Source organism: Centruroides sculpturatus, unplaced genomic scaffold (genome assembly GCF_000671375.1).
Source record: "Centruroides sculpturatus isolate CEXI.00-Female unplaced genomic scaffold, Cexi_2.0 scaffold512, whole genome shotgun sequence".
In the NCBI taxonomy this organism is placed as follows: Eukaryota; Metazoa; Arthropoda; class Arachnida; order Scorpiones; family Buthidae; genus Centruroides; species Centruroides sculpturatus.
The window spans coordinates 424,707-440,809 of record NW_019384734.1 but is presented as its reverse complement, the minus strand read 5'-3'; the positions used below and the strand labels follow the sequence as shown (position 1 = coordinate 440,809).

General features: G+C 28.1%; 1 protein-coding gene across 1 annotated transcript in view; it reads right to left on the bottom strand.

Moving 5' to 3' along the window:
• The window catches only part of LOC111628248 (zinc finger CCCH domain-containing protein 14-like), a 34,589-nt gene that overhangs the window by 11,961 nt on the left and 6,525 nt on the right, over positions 1-16,103 (bottom strand). The window contains exons 4-15 of the mRNA XM_023371996.1: positions 15,955-15,995; positions 15,505-15,789; positions 13,679-13,893; positions 12,952-13,073; positions 10,510-10,610; positions 8,871-8,984; positions 8,292-8,535; positions 8,021-8,214; positions 7,819-7,948; positions 1,429-1,677; positions 1,158-1,351; positions 956-1,085 (exon numbers count right to left, since the gene is read on the bottom strand). Coding sequence (XP_023227764.1) covers positions 956-1,085; positions 1,158-1,351; positions 1,429-1,677; positions 7,819-7,948; positions 8,021-8,214; positions 8,292-8,535; positions 8,871-8,984; positions 10,510-10,610; positions 12,952-13,073; positions 13,679-13,893; positions 15,505-15,789; positions 15,955-15,995 — 2,019 coding nt within the window. The remainder of the gene's footprint in view (positions 1-955; positions 1,086-1,157; positions 1,352-1,428; positions 1,678-7,818; positions 7,949-8,020; positions 8,215-8,291; positions 8,536-8,870; positions 8,985-10,509; positions 10,611-12,951; positions 13,074-13,678; positions 13,894-15,504; positions 15,790-15,954; positions 15,996-16,103) is intronic.

The following is a 16,103-nucleotide window of genomic DNA, read 5'->3' as shown; positions in this document are numbered from 1 at the left end:
CCTGATATAATCTGGCAATTGTTTGACTTTAGTATAAAGTTACACTGGTTGTATAGTTAACGTAATGAAGTAATACAGTTGAAGATGGCCCATCATTCAAGTCAAAATGTCAGTATTTCTCCAACCTTAATCACTAATAAATGTGTTGATTATTTTATTTTTAAAGTATTATATTTATTATAATAAACAGCATAGTTACAAGATGAAAAAGTTTTAGAGAATTCACTCTAATAAGTGCACTGTGATTTTAAACTGAAAAATTAGTCTGTTTAGGATTGAACACTGTTCACTACCTCATGATTGCACAGTCACATTTGAATAACATATAGTGTTGAATAACTTGCTCAACTGTTTCATTATGAAATAAAGAATTCAATTTTATGTTTCATGTTCATCTTTTCATTTTATATGGAGATATTTCCTATAATGTGTTTAGTCCCAATGAATTATCATGTAGTAAATGCACTCTAATAAACAACATAGTTTCAAACTGGAAAAGTTATAGATAGCATGATGTTTATTATTAATATAGTATTTAAAAATTTAAATAACTAGTTCTGTTGTAAAATGCCATGTGTTTTTTAAATATTTGTCCATATTATATATATCAATGTGAAAATGCATGAAACTTGACACCATATTGTAAATCATAAGAATCAAACTGCTATGTACAGGAAATTTTGAAATTTTAAATTTACATTTATTGTAAGCTGAAAATGACCATAAACAAACTGAAAATTGCATTTTCAATTTTCTGAAAATGTTTCTAAGTTAAGAATAATTTTGATTTCCTGATCATAGCAGTTTGGTCCTTATAATTCTAATAAATTGATTTAAGATAAACATTCTTACTTGCATGGTATTGTAGGATGATGATATTCACAATTATCTCCTCGTTTACATGCAGGCCAGTAATCAATATTCTAATAAATTGATTTAATGTAAACATTCTTACTTGCATGGTATTGTAGGATGATGATATTCACAATTATCTCCTCGTTTACATGCAGGCCAGTAACGACATCTTTCCTGAATTTTCTCATCCATGCTTTCATCCATCATCTCTTCTTCAATAATTTCTTCTGCTAATACAGTAAAATATAGAAAGTTGAAATTATAAAAGAAAAAGAACAAATTTTTAAATATATTTTATTTACCTTCATCTGTTTGACAGATCTCTTTTGTACTTAGTTCTTCTAATTCATCTAATTCAAATTTACTAACATCAGGTGACAAAGGCACCTTATTTGTTACAACATTCCGTCTTTGTTTTTTCCTTAGAAATTTGCTTGGATCTACGCCATCCAGCGTGACAACAAAATGTGGAGCATTTTCAGTATTTTCAAGTATTCTAAAAAAAAATTTAAAACAAGAATTATATAAATATATCAATTGATATAATTATAAAATTATTTTATATGAATTTACTCAATGTCTTCTAGTTTTCTTTTCCTGTCACTTCTTGCTTTTGATTTTACATCAACTGATGCAATTTTAGTTTTTTTCGTAAACAGCTCCGATTCATTTTCTTTTTCTATATCTACATCATCATCCTCGTCATCGTCGTCATTTTCTAATTTCTGATTTTTAAGCTGATGTTTATCTGTACAGGATACTACAGTACGTGTGTCTTGGTCTTGTGGATCATTAGCATCTAAATCAAAATCTGATACTATATTGTATCAGAAATAGATGTTAGTTATTTTATCAATATTTGAGCTATCAATATTAATATAGTTCAATGTATTTTATCAGTATTAAAGTTGTTATAAATCAGATACAAAGAAGAATCAATGAAAACATTAAATTTTGTTTTTCATAATGTATTGAAGCAATACATACATACATAAATAAATACATACATACACATATATTTTAATTACATGCATTCTTTCTCCATGTGGCTCACATGGAGAAAGAGTAAATAAATTAGAATACTTTAAATTTTTCAAAAAATAATAATCTAGTAGAAATGTATAGATGATTTATTTATTATATGAGAGATGCTATATGGGGCAGNATTCTATTATGGTTATTTATACATTTACAACTACAAAATGCATTTTTCAATGGTTTCCTTACTACAGTTATTTTTTTTAATGTACAACTTAGCTTTAATTTGAGTGTGTTTTTAGTGTTGGAACGAATTATTTGGTTTTACATGTAATTGTATGGGAAAAAATGATTCACCTTACGACATTTTCATGATACAATCTCACTTTCGGAACGGATTAATTTCGTATCCTGAGGTACCACTGTACATGCTTTGGTGCTTTGTGGTTATTTTGAACAACTGCTAAGACAATGGTAAGTCAAAGTTTGTTACAAAATTTCATATATTTATTCTTCCTAAAAATACTGTAGTAATTTCCTGCTCATTCTAACAATTTTGCAGGTTAAATAGTCTGGATCTACTTTCAAACTGAATTAAGAAATACCCACAACTTTATGCAGAAAATTACAGATTACAGAAAGACTTGCCAAAATATAAGAAAATACCAACAAACTTCACACACTTTCTCACCTATCAACTTCTGGAAACATGCTCATAAAAATGTGCTATACTGCAGTGAACTTCAACAATTATCATGTCCTTAAATTTATTAAATCTCTTAGTTTAAAAACTGTTTGGTTGGCAAACATTTTTCAAAGATCTAAACAAATGGATTTGGTACTGAACAACAGCGGCGACCTTATCTATTGCGAGGTTCTGGGCAGCAGATTTTTGCGAGGCCTTTGTGCAAAGTATGTGAATTGAAATAGTAGGCACTTATTAATATTAATATATACTGTACTATAAATTAAATTTATTTTATTGTTATAACTAATAGCCAAGGATAAAATAAAAAGTTTTAAATATCAACTTTTTTCTACTTGGTTGTTGCGCGAGGCCCCTCCAAGAGCGAGGCCCCGGGCGATTGCCCTGCTCGCCACCCCCTAAGGCCGCCACTGNAATAAAAACTGTTTTACAATATTAAATTAACTCCAAGCCATAACATCAAATTTTTATGAAAGGATCTGATAAATTTAGTTCAAACCAATTTGTCACAAACCAGCTATTTCTGTTGAGAATATGACCAAACACTGTCAACATTAAGATGATCATTTTATTTATTTTTTTATATCCATTGTGACAATGGATATAAAAAAAATAAATAAAATGATTAAACTCTCTTAACCTGTCAGCATTAAAGATAAAGTAGCAGCATAACTACATAAAGAACATATTAGTACATCCAGCACAAACTTTTATAAAAATTAAAATCAACTTGATTCTAACTTAAGAAAAAAATTACAAAAATATAGTTTTAATCTGTAATTTGTTTTTTGTAGAAAAATATTCAATAAACAAAAATAAATCATGTTATGTCTATTCATCTTTCTTGAAATGTAAAATGTTGCTTTGTTACTAAAAACCAAATTTGAAAGAAACTGTGTAAATCTACTTGAGCTAATGGAAGACAACAAAGATGTTTGCAAAACTGACTCCTTGCAAAACTGAACACACAATTTTGCAAGGAGTCTTTAAAAATGAGCTGCTGAGCAGAACTGAACAGACACACTCCACCACTTCTCCTATGGATCCAGTTGATTTTCACTTACAAATGTAGTCCATAACTTGAAACTGAATACCACTTCCAAAATGACTTAAAATTTGGGACAAACCCACAAAACAATATCTGAATATGGTGTTGACTCAACATACTTGTTTACATGAAAATCAAGAACATAGAATGTCTTCTGCTGAAAGAATTCTAGTTCTTGATTTTCCTTATCTCATCACCATTTTACTCGCTGAGCTGAGCTGCCTCATGATGAATAAGGACATCTGATACTGCCAATGCCAAGTACTTTTTGTACTTGATACTTTTGGTCTGATACTGATACCAAAAGTGTCTTTACTTTGGGTATTGGATCTGGTATCGTTACATTTTTCACAAACAGGTAGGGTTCGATGAAACCAGATTTTGCAGCTGAATCAGAAACCAAAATGGAATTTTACACTATTTTTGGTTAAGTTAAACTTATATAAAAATACATAGATGGTAGAAAGACATTTCAGTCTTTCTAAAATGTGTAAATCCATTAGCCAATTTTTTACACTGGCATGCAAAACTTAGCAACAATGTAATTTTTAAGCAGACAGCCATGAAACTGCAGAAAAGGGCTTTTTGCAATATCCAATTCAGTAGAAAGGTGTTATTAAAAACATTTGCTGCAAGTTCAGGTGAGTTCGTATGTGCAACATGGCTAGAAGAAACCCTCTGGATGACTTTACACATTGTAGTGATTGGCAAGCTTGAGGGGGTTGTAGTGTGATAAGTGTGTCCCAAGAGTTTTAAAATTAACAAAAGTGTCATTTCACAAGCTTGCAAAGCTTTCCAAACCACAGGTACAGCTGTAAGAAAAGTTAGTGGTGGTCGTCGAGAAAAACAATGCCAATGGATGATTGATATATTGTCCTGCAGGCAAAAAAGAGATCAATACCAGTCAGCAAGTAACATTGCTCAGCAGCTGTGTACAGCAACAGGACAAAAAGTATTGGTTTAATGTGGCCAGATGCCTTCATAAAGGTGGCCTATTTCCCTGATGTCCTGAACACTGCATCTCATTGACAGCTGCCCATCAGCAGCACCGTTTATACTGGTATAAGAACACAAACTGGACATCTCATCAATGGAGTAACGTCTTCTTTACAGATGAGAGTCGTTTCAGTATTAAAAGTGTTTCTCAACACTAGTTGATATGAAGAGGATTAGGGACACAGTTTTATCATGAAAAAAGACTTACAGTGGTCCTGGGGTGCTTGTTTGGTGAGACATTATGATGAATGGACAGACTGATCTCCAAATTTTTGACATAAGTACTGTTACCAGAGATCACTATTTTCAGCAAGTGATCCTTTCTCACATGCATCTGTTCTGAGGTGCCATTGGTGCAGACTTTGTTTTTATGGATGATAACTCCAGGCTACATTGGACTCGTGCTGTTGAGAAGCTTCTAGAAAGAGAAGAAATCACTAGAATGGATTGGCCAACATACTCCCGATTTAAATCCCATAGAACATGTGTTGGATGCTTTGGGGAGACACCTTTCAGCATGATTATATTTGCTGAAGAACACCCAACAACTGAAACAGATGCTCATTGAGGAATGGGCACTCTTATCTCAACAACTGTTTGATAATCTGATGTTGAGTATGGAGAGACGAGTGCCAAGCAACCATTGCAGTTAAGGGGGGTCGTATCCCGTACTATGAGATATCTGTTTGTTCTCCTCCTTCTTGGGCAAGCAATCATTTATACCAATGCTACTCTTTCAATAAAGCCTTTTTTTTGTTTGATTCCATACTGTGTGTGTTCTATTCATTTTTGTGCTAGTATGCTTTCTTCATCCTTTAAGTACAAAATACTGTCTCTGTATTCTGAATTTCATGTCTCCCAGGTGATTTCTTGCACAGTTATGACAAAAAAAAAAAACAATTGTTTTATACACTGGTGTGCAAAATTTAAGCATTTTAATGACCAAAACTCAATACATATATTACATCAAATTTCATTTCCAGAATCTATATATGGTTAGAGTTCTGTTTACTATTTATAAACAGAAAATTTTGAAAATTTGAAAATTTTTTTAACAAAAAGCTAAATTTAAAAGTTACTTTTTTTGGGTCAAAATCAAGAGTCAATTTTCAATTTTTAACTAAATATTTATAAACAAATATTTAGTTAAAAATTATGCAGTACTTTTGTTTGCTAATCAACTTGGTCCACTATTGTTGTTTAAAATGAGCTACAATTTGTATGTACTTGTTTGCACTGACATTTATAAAATTTGAACACAATAAATAACTTCCAATGTGAAGACACTGTTTTACCTCTTCACCAATAATTTCTTATCCACCCTATTCTGTGTATAGTAGTAACCACAGCCCATTAGCAGGACTGTAGACCTGGGACTTCTTGTGTGTACATGAAACATCTTACAAGTGTAAATTAAAGTACTGACTGACACACTGACTTCTGACTAGATAGCTGGGATTCAATTCCTTGGAGTAAGCAAAAAAATATTAATTGCTATCTGGAGCTTACTTGGCCTTCATTGTAATGAGTACAGTACACTTTTATGCAGTCCATTTTTATGTGATTTTGAAATAATGCAGTGGACAAAAGAAAACTACTCTTCTTTTTATGCAATTGATTCTTTTTTACATAGGGAAAAACAGTTCATTTGAAAATTTTTTTAACAAAAAGCTAAATTTAAAAGTTACTTTTTTTGGGTCAAAATCAAGAGTCAATTTTCTTTTTTAAGCAGAGTATAGAAAATACTGTGTGTCACTTTTATGTTTCCTATACCACTTTGTGTCTACTATATTTATGCACAAATAATGTTAGAATAAAATAGCTCATGTTTATTTTGTAAATTGCTTATTTTTTTCATTCCATTGAAGTTGTATATCCCATCAAGCATTTTTCTATAGGATGCATGTACAGTACTGTACATTTTTATATGAATTTTTTTACATGGCATTCTTTGGAACGTATCCACCATGCAAAAAGAGGGATAGATGTACTGTACCTTCTCAGCAGTAAAAACAACTGGAAGGCAATGCAACAGCTGGCAAGATTTCCAGTTTCAATACCCAATGCCAATACTGGCCAGTGTCAATACTTTAAGACAGATACCAATACCGATACCAGATTTTATGGTGATTTTGTAAGCTCATCTTTAATAAAAGAGCTTTGCAGACCAATTTTTATGCTAATTTTCAATCTTGCATTGATTATGGATTGCCCATATGGTCAATAGCTGCACTTTCTCTTTTACACAAAATTACTTTTGCTATTAATAAGATATACCTAACATTTAACAAAATGTGTAAACTGCCTTTCACTATTGACTCTAATAGCACTAGAATTTACCTGGGCTTCCCATCTTTCTTTGGGAGAATTAAATATTTTGACTGGCTAATATATTGCAAATATTTCAGTGGTCTTATTTATCAAGATTGGCTTTCACTCCAAATTCTATCAAGAAAACTTTGCTCATTTACTTACATTTTCTCCTTTTTTACATCTAAATATATCACAACAATTTTTCTTTTACTGTATATTGCAAAACCTTAATAATTTTGATGAATTTTTTATATCTTGACCTTCCTGATTTTAAAAATGAAATGTAAAAAGCACTATATCTCTTTTAAGATTTGTTATTTGTTTTTTTTTATGTTTTAAGGGTTGTTATTTGTTTTTATGATATATGTTTTTGTAGGGGTTAGAAATCAAATGCCTAACCTGACTTTTCCTGTAAATTTAATGAAATAAATAAATAAATGATTTATTGATACTTTAAAACTACTCATTATACTGGTATCAATACTTTTGTTGTATTGGGACATCCCTAATAATGAATGCTACTGGAACCAGTAATAAGAAATTTGAATTTTAAGAGACTGCTAGAGTTATGCTAAACCAATATTCTGATATGAACATCAAGCTTGATAGCAAGATTCTTTTGATATCAATATGGAATACAAAAGTATTGAATATTAATATCCTAGATAAATACTGAATGTTGATATCAACATTTATATCAAATCAAAATCAAATTATCAGCATATCATTAGAGACTGTGTTCAATATAAACAAACATTTTTAAAAATTTGTACGTAAAACTTTTATGTTTCATCGAATTCTTAAAGTTTATTTATATACAAAAATTTTTTTTTAATTATAGGTTAGGTATTGGATGTAATTTTACTATATAATTATTAATAATCAATATTCTAATAAATTGATTTAATGTAAACATTCTTACTTGCATGGTATTGTAGGATGATGATATTCACAATTATCTCCTCGTTTACATGCAGGCCAGTAACGACATCTTTCCTGAATTTTCTCATCCATGCTTTCATCCATCATCTCTTCTTCAATAATTTCTTCTGCTAATACAGTAAAATATAGAAAGTTGAAATTATAAAAGAAAAAGAACAAATTTTTAAATATATTTTATTTACCTTCATCTGTTTGACAGATCTCTTTTGTACTTAGTTCTTCTAATTCATCTAATTCAAATTTACTAACATCAGGTGACAAAGGCACCTTATTTGTTACAACATTCCGTCTTTGTTTTTTCCTTAGAAATTTGCTTGGATCTACGCCATCCAGCGTGACAACAAAATGTGGAGCATTTTCAGTATTTTCAAGTATTCTAAAAAAAAATTTAAAACAAGAATTATATAAATATATCAATTGATATAATTATAAAATTATTTTATATGAATTTACTCAATGTCTTCTAGTTTTCTTTTCCTGTCACTTCTTGCTTTTGATTTTACATCAACTGATGCAATTTTAGTTTTTTTCGTAAACAGCTCCGATTCATTTTCTTTTTCTATATCTACATCATCATCCTCGTCATCGTCGTCATTTTCTAATTTCTGATTTTTAAGCTGATGTTTATCTGTACAGGATACTACAGTACGTGTGTCTTGGTCTTGTGGATCATTAGCATCTAAATCAAAATCTGATACTATATTGTATCAGAAATAGATGTTAGTTATTTTATCAATATTTGAGCTATCAATATTAATATAGTTCAATGTATTTTATCAGTATTAAAGTTGTTATAAATCAGATACAAAGAAGAATCAATGAAAACATTAAATTTTGTTTTTCATAATGTATTGAAGCAATACATACATACATAAATAAATACATACATACACATATATATCTTTAAATAAAATATAAAATAATTCAAAAGGGTTAAGTTTCATTTCAAAAGACACAACTAGAATTAAAATAAATTATTAAAAACTTCTATCTAACATATCAAATATCTAATATATAAATATATATATTTACAATTCTCTTCTTCTGCTAATTGTTCTACATTAGTCAGAGATATTGGCACAAGTTGTTTATGATTTCTTGCAAACAACTGACGTATTGGAGTTGGTTTATAAGGTTCAACTCTAGCTATAGAAGTATTTAAACGTTATTAAGTATATATATTTTATAGAAAATATTAATTGTAAAAAATATGATTAAATTTATCATCATCATAATCATCTTTACATTTAAAATAGAAATTAAACAAAAAATTGTATTTTAGAGCTACCAGAATTAAGATTCAAAAGTTTTCAAGACAACCTGTTCATTTTGAAAATGTAATACATTAGCAACAAGATAAAATAAAACAATTTTAAATTTAAAATAAAAATTTTATATATGGAATTTCAAACTAAGTTATCATTAAAGTATGATAAAAGCAAACCCAAGGATCAAAATGTTACATTTATTTTCTATAAAACTTTTACATTAGAATATTTATTTTCTATCAATTTATAAATTAATTTTATTTTATAAGATTTTTAATAGCATTTTTGTTATGCTGTATTAAGTAATATATTAATAATACTTTTTCTGTATATAGTATCTGTAGCAGTTTTTAACTTGTAGTCATAAAACTAATCTTTTTTAAAGTAGATAAATATAAAAAAAAAGCAAGCAAATTTGTTAATAAAATAATCAAATAATTTGAGTAAAGAGATATACTTTCTAAAAAATCAATTATTTGTTAATTCCTTATACAGGAACAAATTGATTTCTCTACAGTAATTCATTTTTTAAGAACTATTATTTGCAGATTAATATATTATTGTTGTTTTACAGCATACGTTATGCAATAATTATAATTCAAGCCAGCTATACAATTTTTACTTATATATAGATTAAAATTTAATGTTAATTAACATTTTATAATCTAATACAGTTAAATAAAAAAATTAAATCTTTTTGCTTCAAATTTAAATATGATAACCTAATAATTTTAAAATAAAATTTTTAACTAGCATTCAATAATACCAGATATTTATCATATAAATAAAAATGGGCCATGTTTAAATTGTAAGTTTAGAAAAATAAAAAATGTATACAGTATTTTGTATGTATACTTTATATTGTTACTATACTTTATAGTTCTTGGTATTCAAATTGGCTTTTTTGCTGTTATATGAGCTCATAAGAATTGCATCCAAAAAGTATCTAACTAGAAGAAGTTCTCAGACAAAAGTCTTTTTAGAATCTAACTGTTCTCAATTCTTGCAATCAAATACTCTCATCTTTAGTTGGAATCACTTTGGAGTAATTTGAATTAAACCTAGTGATAAAATTCTTTTTGTATATGTAAGAGTGATAGTGAATTCACTATAAAAATGGATGTAACTGTGTAAAATTTATCTGGTATAAGTTAAAAAAAAAAGACTAAAACTTGATCAAAATGGAAACCTGTCCAAACATTTTAAAAATTTGGTACAGTGCAATTCCAGTTTACATGGGTTTTATTGCTCAAAAATTAATTTTTTACTAACAATTATATGAAAAACAAAATTTATATTTTTAGAAGTGCATTCATGAGAATAATTTACATGTACACAATTTAAATATTTTGAATTAAAATAAATAACAATTTTTATTTTATATATTTCACAAATAAACATACCATTTGTTTTCTTCTCTCTACTAATTACTGATTTGTGTGCATCTTCTACTGCTTTTAATAAAAGCAATTTATTTGCTTGAAGGGCTGGTGGGACACTAGGTCTTAAAAAAATAAATAATAATTAATAAAAATAAATATAATTAGGAAAATTATAATTGTAAATTAAAACAGGAATTTCCAAAACAATTTTCTTAAAGTACTGTTTATCAAGAACAGTTATCGAGAGATATTCCAATAGTAGTGAAACTGATAATTTCATGAGTGAATTACTACAAATTGTAAACTGTTGCTTGATGATTTCTATTATTGGTCTGTTAGTTTGTGTAATAAATTTCTGTAAACTAATTCCCTCCAGTCAAATATTAGTTTGAAGAGGATTATGTCACAGAAATTAGTGACACACATTAGTCTTAGATTCATAACTAAAAACATTTTCCAATCTAAAGCTTAATTTTATATTATTTTATTTTATTTCTTTATAAATATAATTTGGATATTCATTCTACTTTTTTACATATCAAGGTTTTTAATGTAATAATAATAATAAAGTATAAATTATCACTCAAATTTTAAAAAACTTTGTATAAATGGAAAAAATATTTATTTTTAAATAAGAAATAATTTTAAAAAATTTATTCCCTATTTTTTAATATATAACAGGTAGAGAAAAGTATTAATAGTAGTAATTTAAAAAAAAAATTGTTCAAAATCTCATTTATCCAATAAAATTCAATTATAAATAAAGTAGTAGTGAAATTAAAGAAATCTGTGTTCACAGAAATTTATAATTGCATGTGGATTATAAATATTTCTAATTAAATTTCACTTTAACTTTTCAAGATCTCTTGGGTTGCATCTTCATACTAGTTTTTAGAATATCTAGTTAATAATAATAATATTCCTCAAATATCAGATTTGGAACAAAATATAATAATCTTACAAAATTAATAAAAATATCATGTTAGACATAATATAAAATTGTGAACAAAATGTTTGAACTGAAATGTTAACATACAAATATAACTTTAATTAACAGTTATTCTGCTTTCTTAGGAATAATGTTAAGTAACTGTGAGACCTGGAAGGCCCCTGGGTCTAAAATAATTTTATTAATAATATTAAATATTGTCATCAAATATTAATTCATTTTTGGTGAGAAAATAATGTTTTAAACGTGGGAAAAGGCAGATAACAGATGCTACTTCCTTTCACAGAAGTTAGAACATCCTCTGACTTTCCCTTATCTGGTTAAAATCCCGCTCAGATGGGAAATGTTTACCCCTCATTCATTCCCCTTTCATCCGTTCTCATGAAAGAGTTACTGGCCGATGATTGGTCGAAAATCAGCAGATATAGAGGGAATTTGTCAGAATTCGGGGAGTTCATCGACAGACATAGAGAGTGTCCGAACTCCATACATTTTCCTCCTGATGACCAACGTCCTTAGACGAGTCACATACAGAATAATTCCAGAGTTAGCACTTAGAAAATATACTTGGATTTTGTGCACATATTGATCTTCCATGGAAGGAAGTAAATGAACTTATCTCCAAAGTATCCCTTGCATACAGAGAAGAAGACGAATGACAACTAAACAGGTTGTATGTTTTATAACGATTTTGTGAGCTCTCTCTCGATCGCGCATCAGTATAGTATGAGTCCATGCATAATATCATGTATCTTAATTGTCGTATTTATCTCCCTCGTTCCTTAATATTTGTATTAGTTTTACTTTTTGAATCATTAAATTTACTTTTGTTTGTTTTAATTAAAATGTCTCCTAATTGTGTGACCAAATCAGATCGCATACGCGTGTTAATCCGCGTATAATAAGATTGATTAACTGGTGTCAGCCCTGACGAGCATCTGGACTTCACTGTTCAGATCTACTAGCGGTTATCGCTCTCCTATGAGAAATTTTAAGATCGGATCTCTCGATCCAAAACTCAGAGACAGATTTCGGATAATCTGTGCCGATTAAGTGTTACAAGAGTACTACTTACTACGTAACCCCGGCTACTCTCACATAACTGACTTTTAAAATTGAAAAATTATAAATTTTAAGAATTTAAGTTATCAAATATGTCAGAATATCATCTAACTATAGATATACAGTATTATAACCACAATTAAAATTAATAAACTATATTATAATTTAGTTTTAAGAAGAATATTTTTCTTTGTCAACAAAAATTTTCATCAGAATAACAATATTCATTAATGCAGAGAAATGCCAGGAATAATGAGTTAATTTATTTAGGTATCAAAGTTTAACGAAATCATGAATTATATTGTTTACAATATAAAAATGCTTTATTTGAATTCATTCTGAGAATTCCTGTTTCAATGTAAAAAGTTAAAAAACTCAAACAGACAAATTTTGAAAATTATAATAAATCATCATAAAGCAAATGTTAATAACAAACTTTTTTTTTAACAAACCTCCTTTCAGAAATGCAAACAACACTAGCAACAGAAGGATTATGTGGATCATATTCTTCTTCTTCTATAAATCTTTCTTCCCTTTTCACAATAGCACCAACAGCAGAAAAAGGTCTTTGAATCTGAAAATATATGACAATTATAAAAAAAAAAAGCATTCGAAAATTTAATTTTCAAAATTATCTTCAGAACCATTATTTTTCAATAAAATTAAAACTAAGTTCTTTAACTAAGTTAAAATTAAATTAAAACTAAGTCATAAAATTGGATTATTTTAATACTAAAACAAAATTTTATTTTTTGTGTACAGAAAGGCCTTTATTTTACACTCATTTTCAGTTTGACAGACCAACAATAAAGTTGACATCAAGCAAATGTAAATGGAACATAGGCAAGTTAGACTATCCATGGAAAACCAAAGTGTAGACAGCCGAGGCAGCAAAATCTGCAGTCTGTCATTTTGATTTTTCATAAATTGCCTAACTTGATTATGTTCCATTTATGTATGCAGCAAGAAAAAATTTTGTAAATTCTTACAACTAATCTATATATTATATATAAATTAGTTGTAAGATATATATTATGTATATATTCGTCACAAAATTATTCAACTATAATGTTAACTGTTTCTGAATTAAAAATTTTAATTTTTTTAAAAATAAATAAATAAAAGCATTTTTTAATATTAATTTCGGTACTATATAAATTAATTTTATTTAATTAGTACCTTTGGTTTAATACTTGTTAAATCTAATCGTTTCTTTATCCCAACTGCTTTCTGAGCTTCTTTAATTCCATCTTTGTCAGATAAAGAAGATTTTTGAATTGGAGTTACTATATTTTGACGTTTCAAAACAGGTTTTGCACTTGAAATATTTGTAACACCTTTGGTAACTTTTGTTAACGTACTATCTTCTTTTAATTCTTCAACAAGAGGATCATCTATTCAAAATATAAAAATATTTTTTTTGTATAACAAATTTACATACAAAATATTTAGAATAAAGAAACTTTTAATTTTATATAATAATTTATATCATCAAATTTATTTAGAGTTAGTGGCATAAAGATCATTACACTATGGATTATATGGCTGGCTTCAATTCTACTAATTACAGTGGTGCCTCATATTTCAAATTTAATTCATTCATTCTGGGAGGCCATTTGAACTCTAAATCATTCAAAGTTTGAACCAGTTTTTCACATTAGAAATAATGGAAAATGAATTAATTCATTCCCAGACTCTAAACAATACCATTTCAATAAACTGAAAATGGCAAATACAGTACACAGAATTTAAGGAAAAAAATACAGTAATGAATTGCTTAACTTTTCCAGCAACATTTGGTGGTACCATCTGTTATGATACTTTATTTAAAAACTGTTTTTTAACTATTATAAAATAGAAAAAGAAAGCTTAATTTTGAGGGTAGGGATGGATTTTATAAAAAATTGTAAATGCTAATAAAAAATAAAATTGTCATTAAGTCTGACCCTAATGGAGACACACATGACCTCCTTTATCTTCCCATTCCCGACCTTTAATAGCATCAATCCTTAAACAAATCTCTGCAAAATTTCAAAAATTTTCAACGAAATGCACAGCAGTTATTAAGCTTGAAAGAGGGTAAAGAAAATTCTGCCCCCCACACATCAACATCCATACATACAGAAAACCCCCAAATGTTTTTGCATTTCTTGACATTTCAAGGTGTCCTGACACAAAAATGTAAGAATCTTGGAGGTGGTCATTTTTTGACAGGTTACCATAATTTCCTCTGTTATATTTAACAGCTAGGAAAGTAATAACACAATTAAATACCCTAATAATAAATTAAAACATGAAAGCAATAAATGAACTACATAAATATTGAATAAAATCAAAATTACATTTACTGGTTGCACATGGTCAACTTCGACATCTTACACATGACTGCTGCATCCACCATACATATACCACTTTCAAGCTTTGCTAAAAGTTCCTTTTTCATCTCAATTGTTGATATTACAACATTTCGCTTATACTTTATTATATTGAGTTGAATAGAAAGTTTTTGTGTATTTTTTAACAGCTGTCATTACTTAACATAAATATGTGATTTAATTATAATTAAACAGTTATGAAACTAAACACATTATTGCTAATGTGAGATTTATAACCAAACACCAAAAATAAAGTGAAAAAAGAACTCTAATGCAAAGCCAGAGTGAGAGACAACTTGAGCTCACAACATATTGCATTTACACTTTGAGCACATTTTTTCACTGTATGCCCAGTTCGAACTTTGAAGCATTGTTTGAACTCCAAAGTAAATTTTTGTCAAATTTAGCATTTGAAGTATGCAGTACCACTGTATATTAATAGATGGGTCTGACTCATAGTGGAATTGAGCAACATGGATGAGGAATGGAGAATGATACCCTGACCTGGAACTATCCGTAAAAATCAAAATGATCCCAATAGGATTTGAACTTGAATCCCTATTAGCACAAATATCATATTATACTGAAATATATCTTAATATCAATTTTATTTAAATAAGCAAAAGTAACCTGTATCTGGTTCATCTTTTAGAGCTAAGAAGTCTTCACTTTCTTCTAATTCAGTCAGTTTCATTTTTTTTTCTTTTCTTGCTAATTTTTCTGACTTGGAAGTTTTTTGAATTGGTACTTCTTGAGTACTTACAGTAGCACTAATGATGGGATTTACAACAGGATTAACAATAGGATTTATAATGGGATTTATTTCCTTAATTGTTTCACCTGTCATATTTTGTGTGCTGCTGGTTATAACATTTTTTGCAGGTTCATCTGATATATCACTTGTCTGTGGTTTAACTAAATTGAAAGAAACAAAATATATAATTCTGAGAAGTTCATTTATTATTCACTTTTCAATTATTTAAGCTAAAAATGTTTAAATTTATAATTATTTTAAGAAGAAAAATATTATGCTAATTAACTATAAATATATTAGAATTATCTTTAAAAAATATAACTTACCAACTGTTATGAACTGCAAACGATTGAGAACATTATGTAACCTAAAATACATCACAAGAATTTTATATTTAAATATATAAAAAATAATAAAGATAAACATAACAAAATGGCTAAATCTTTTATAAAAGATTTGCTTACTAATTAAAGTT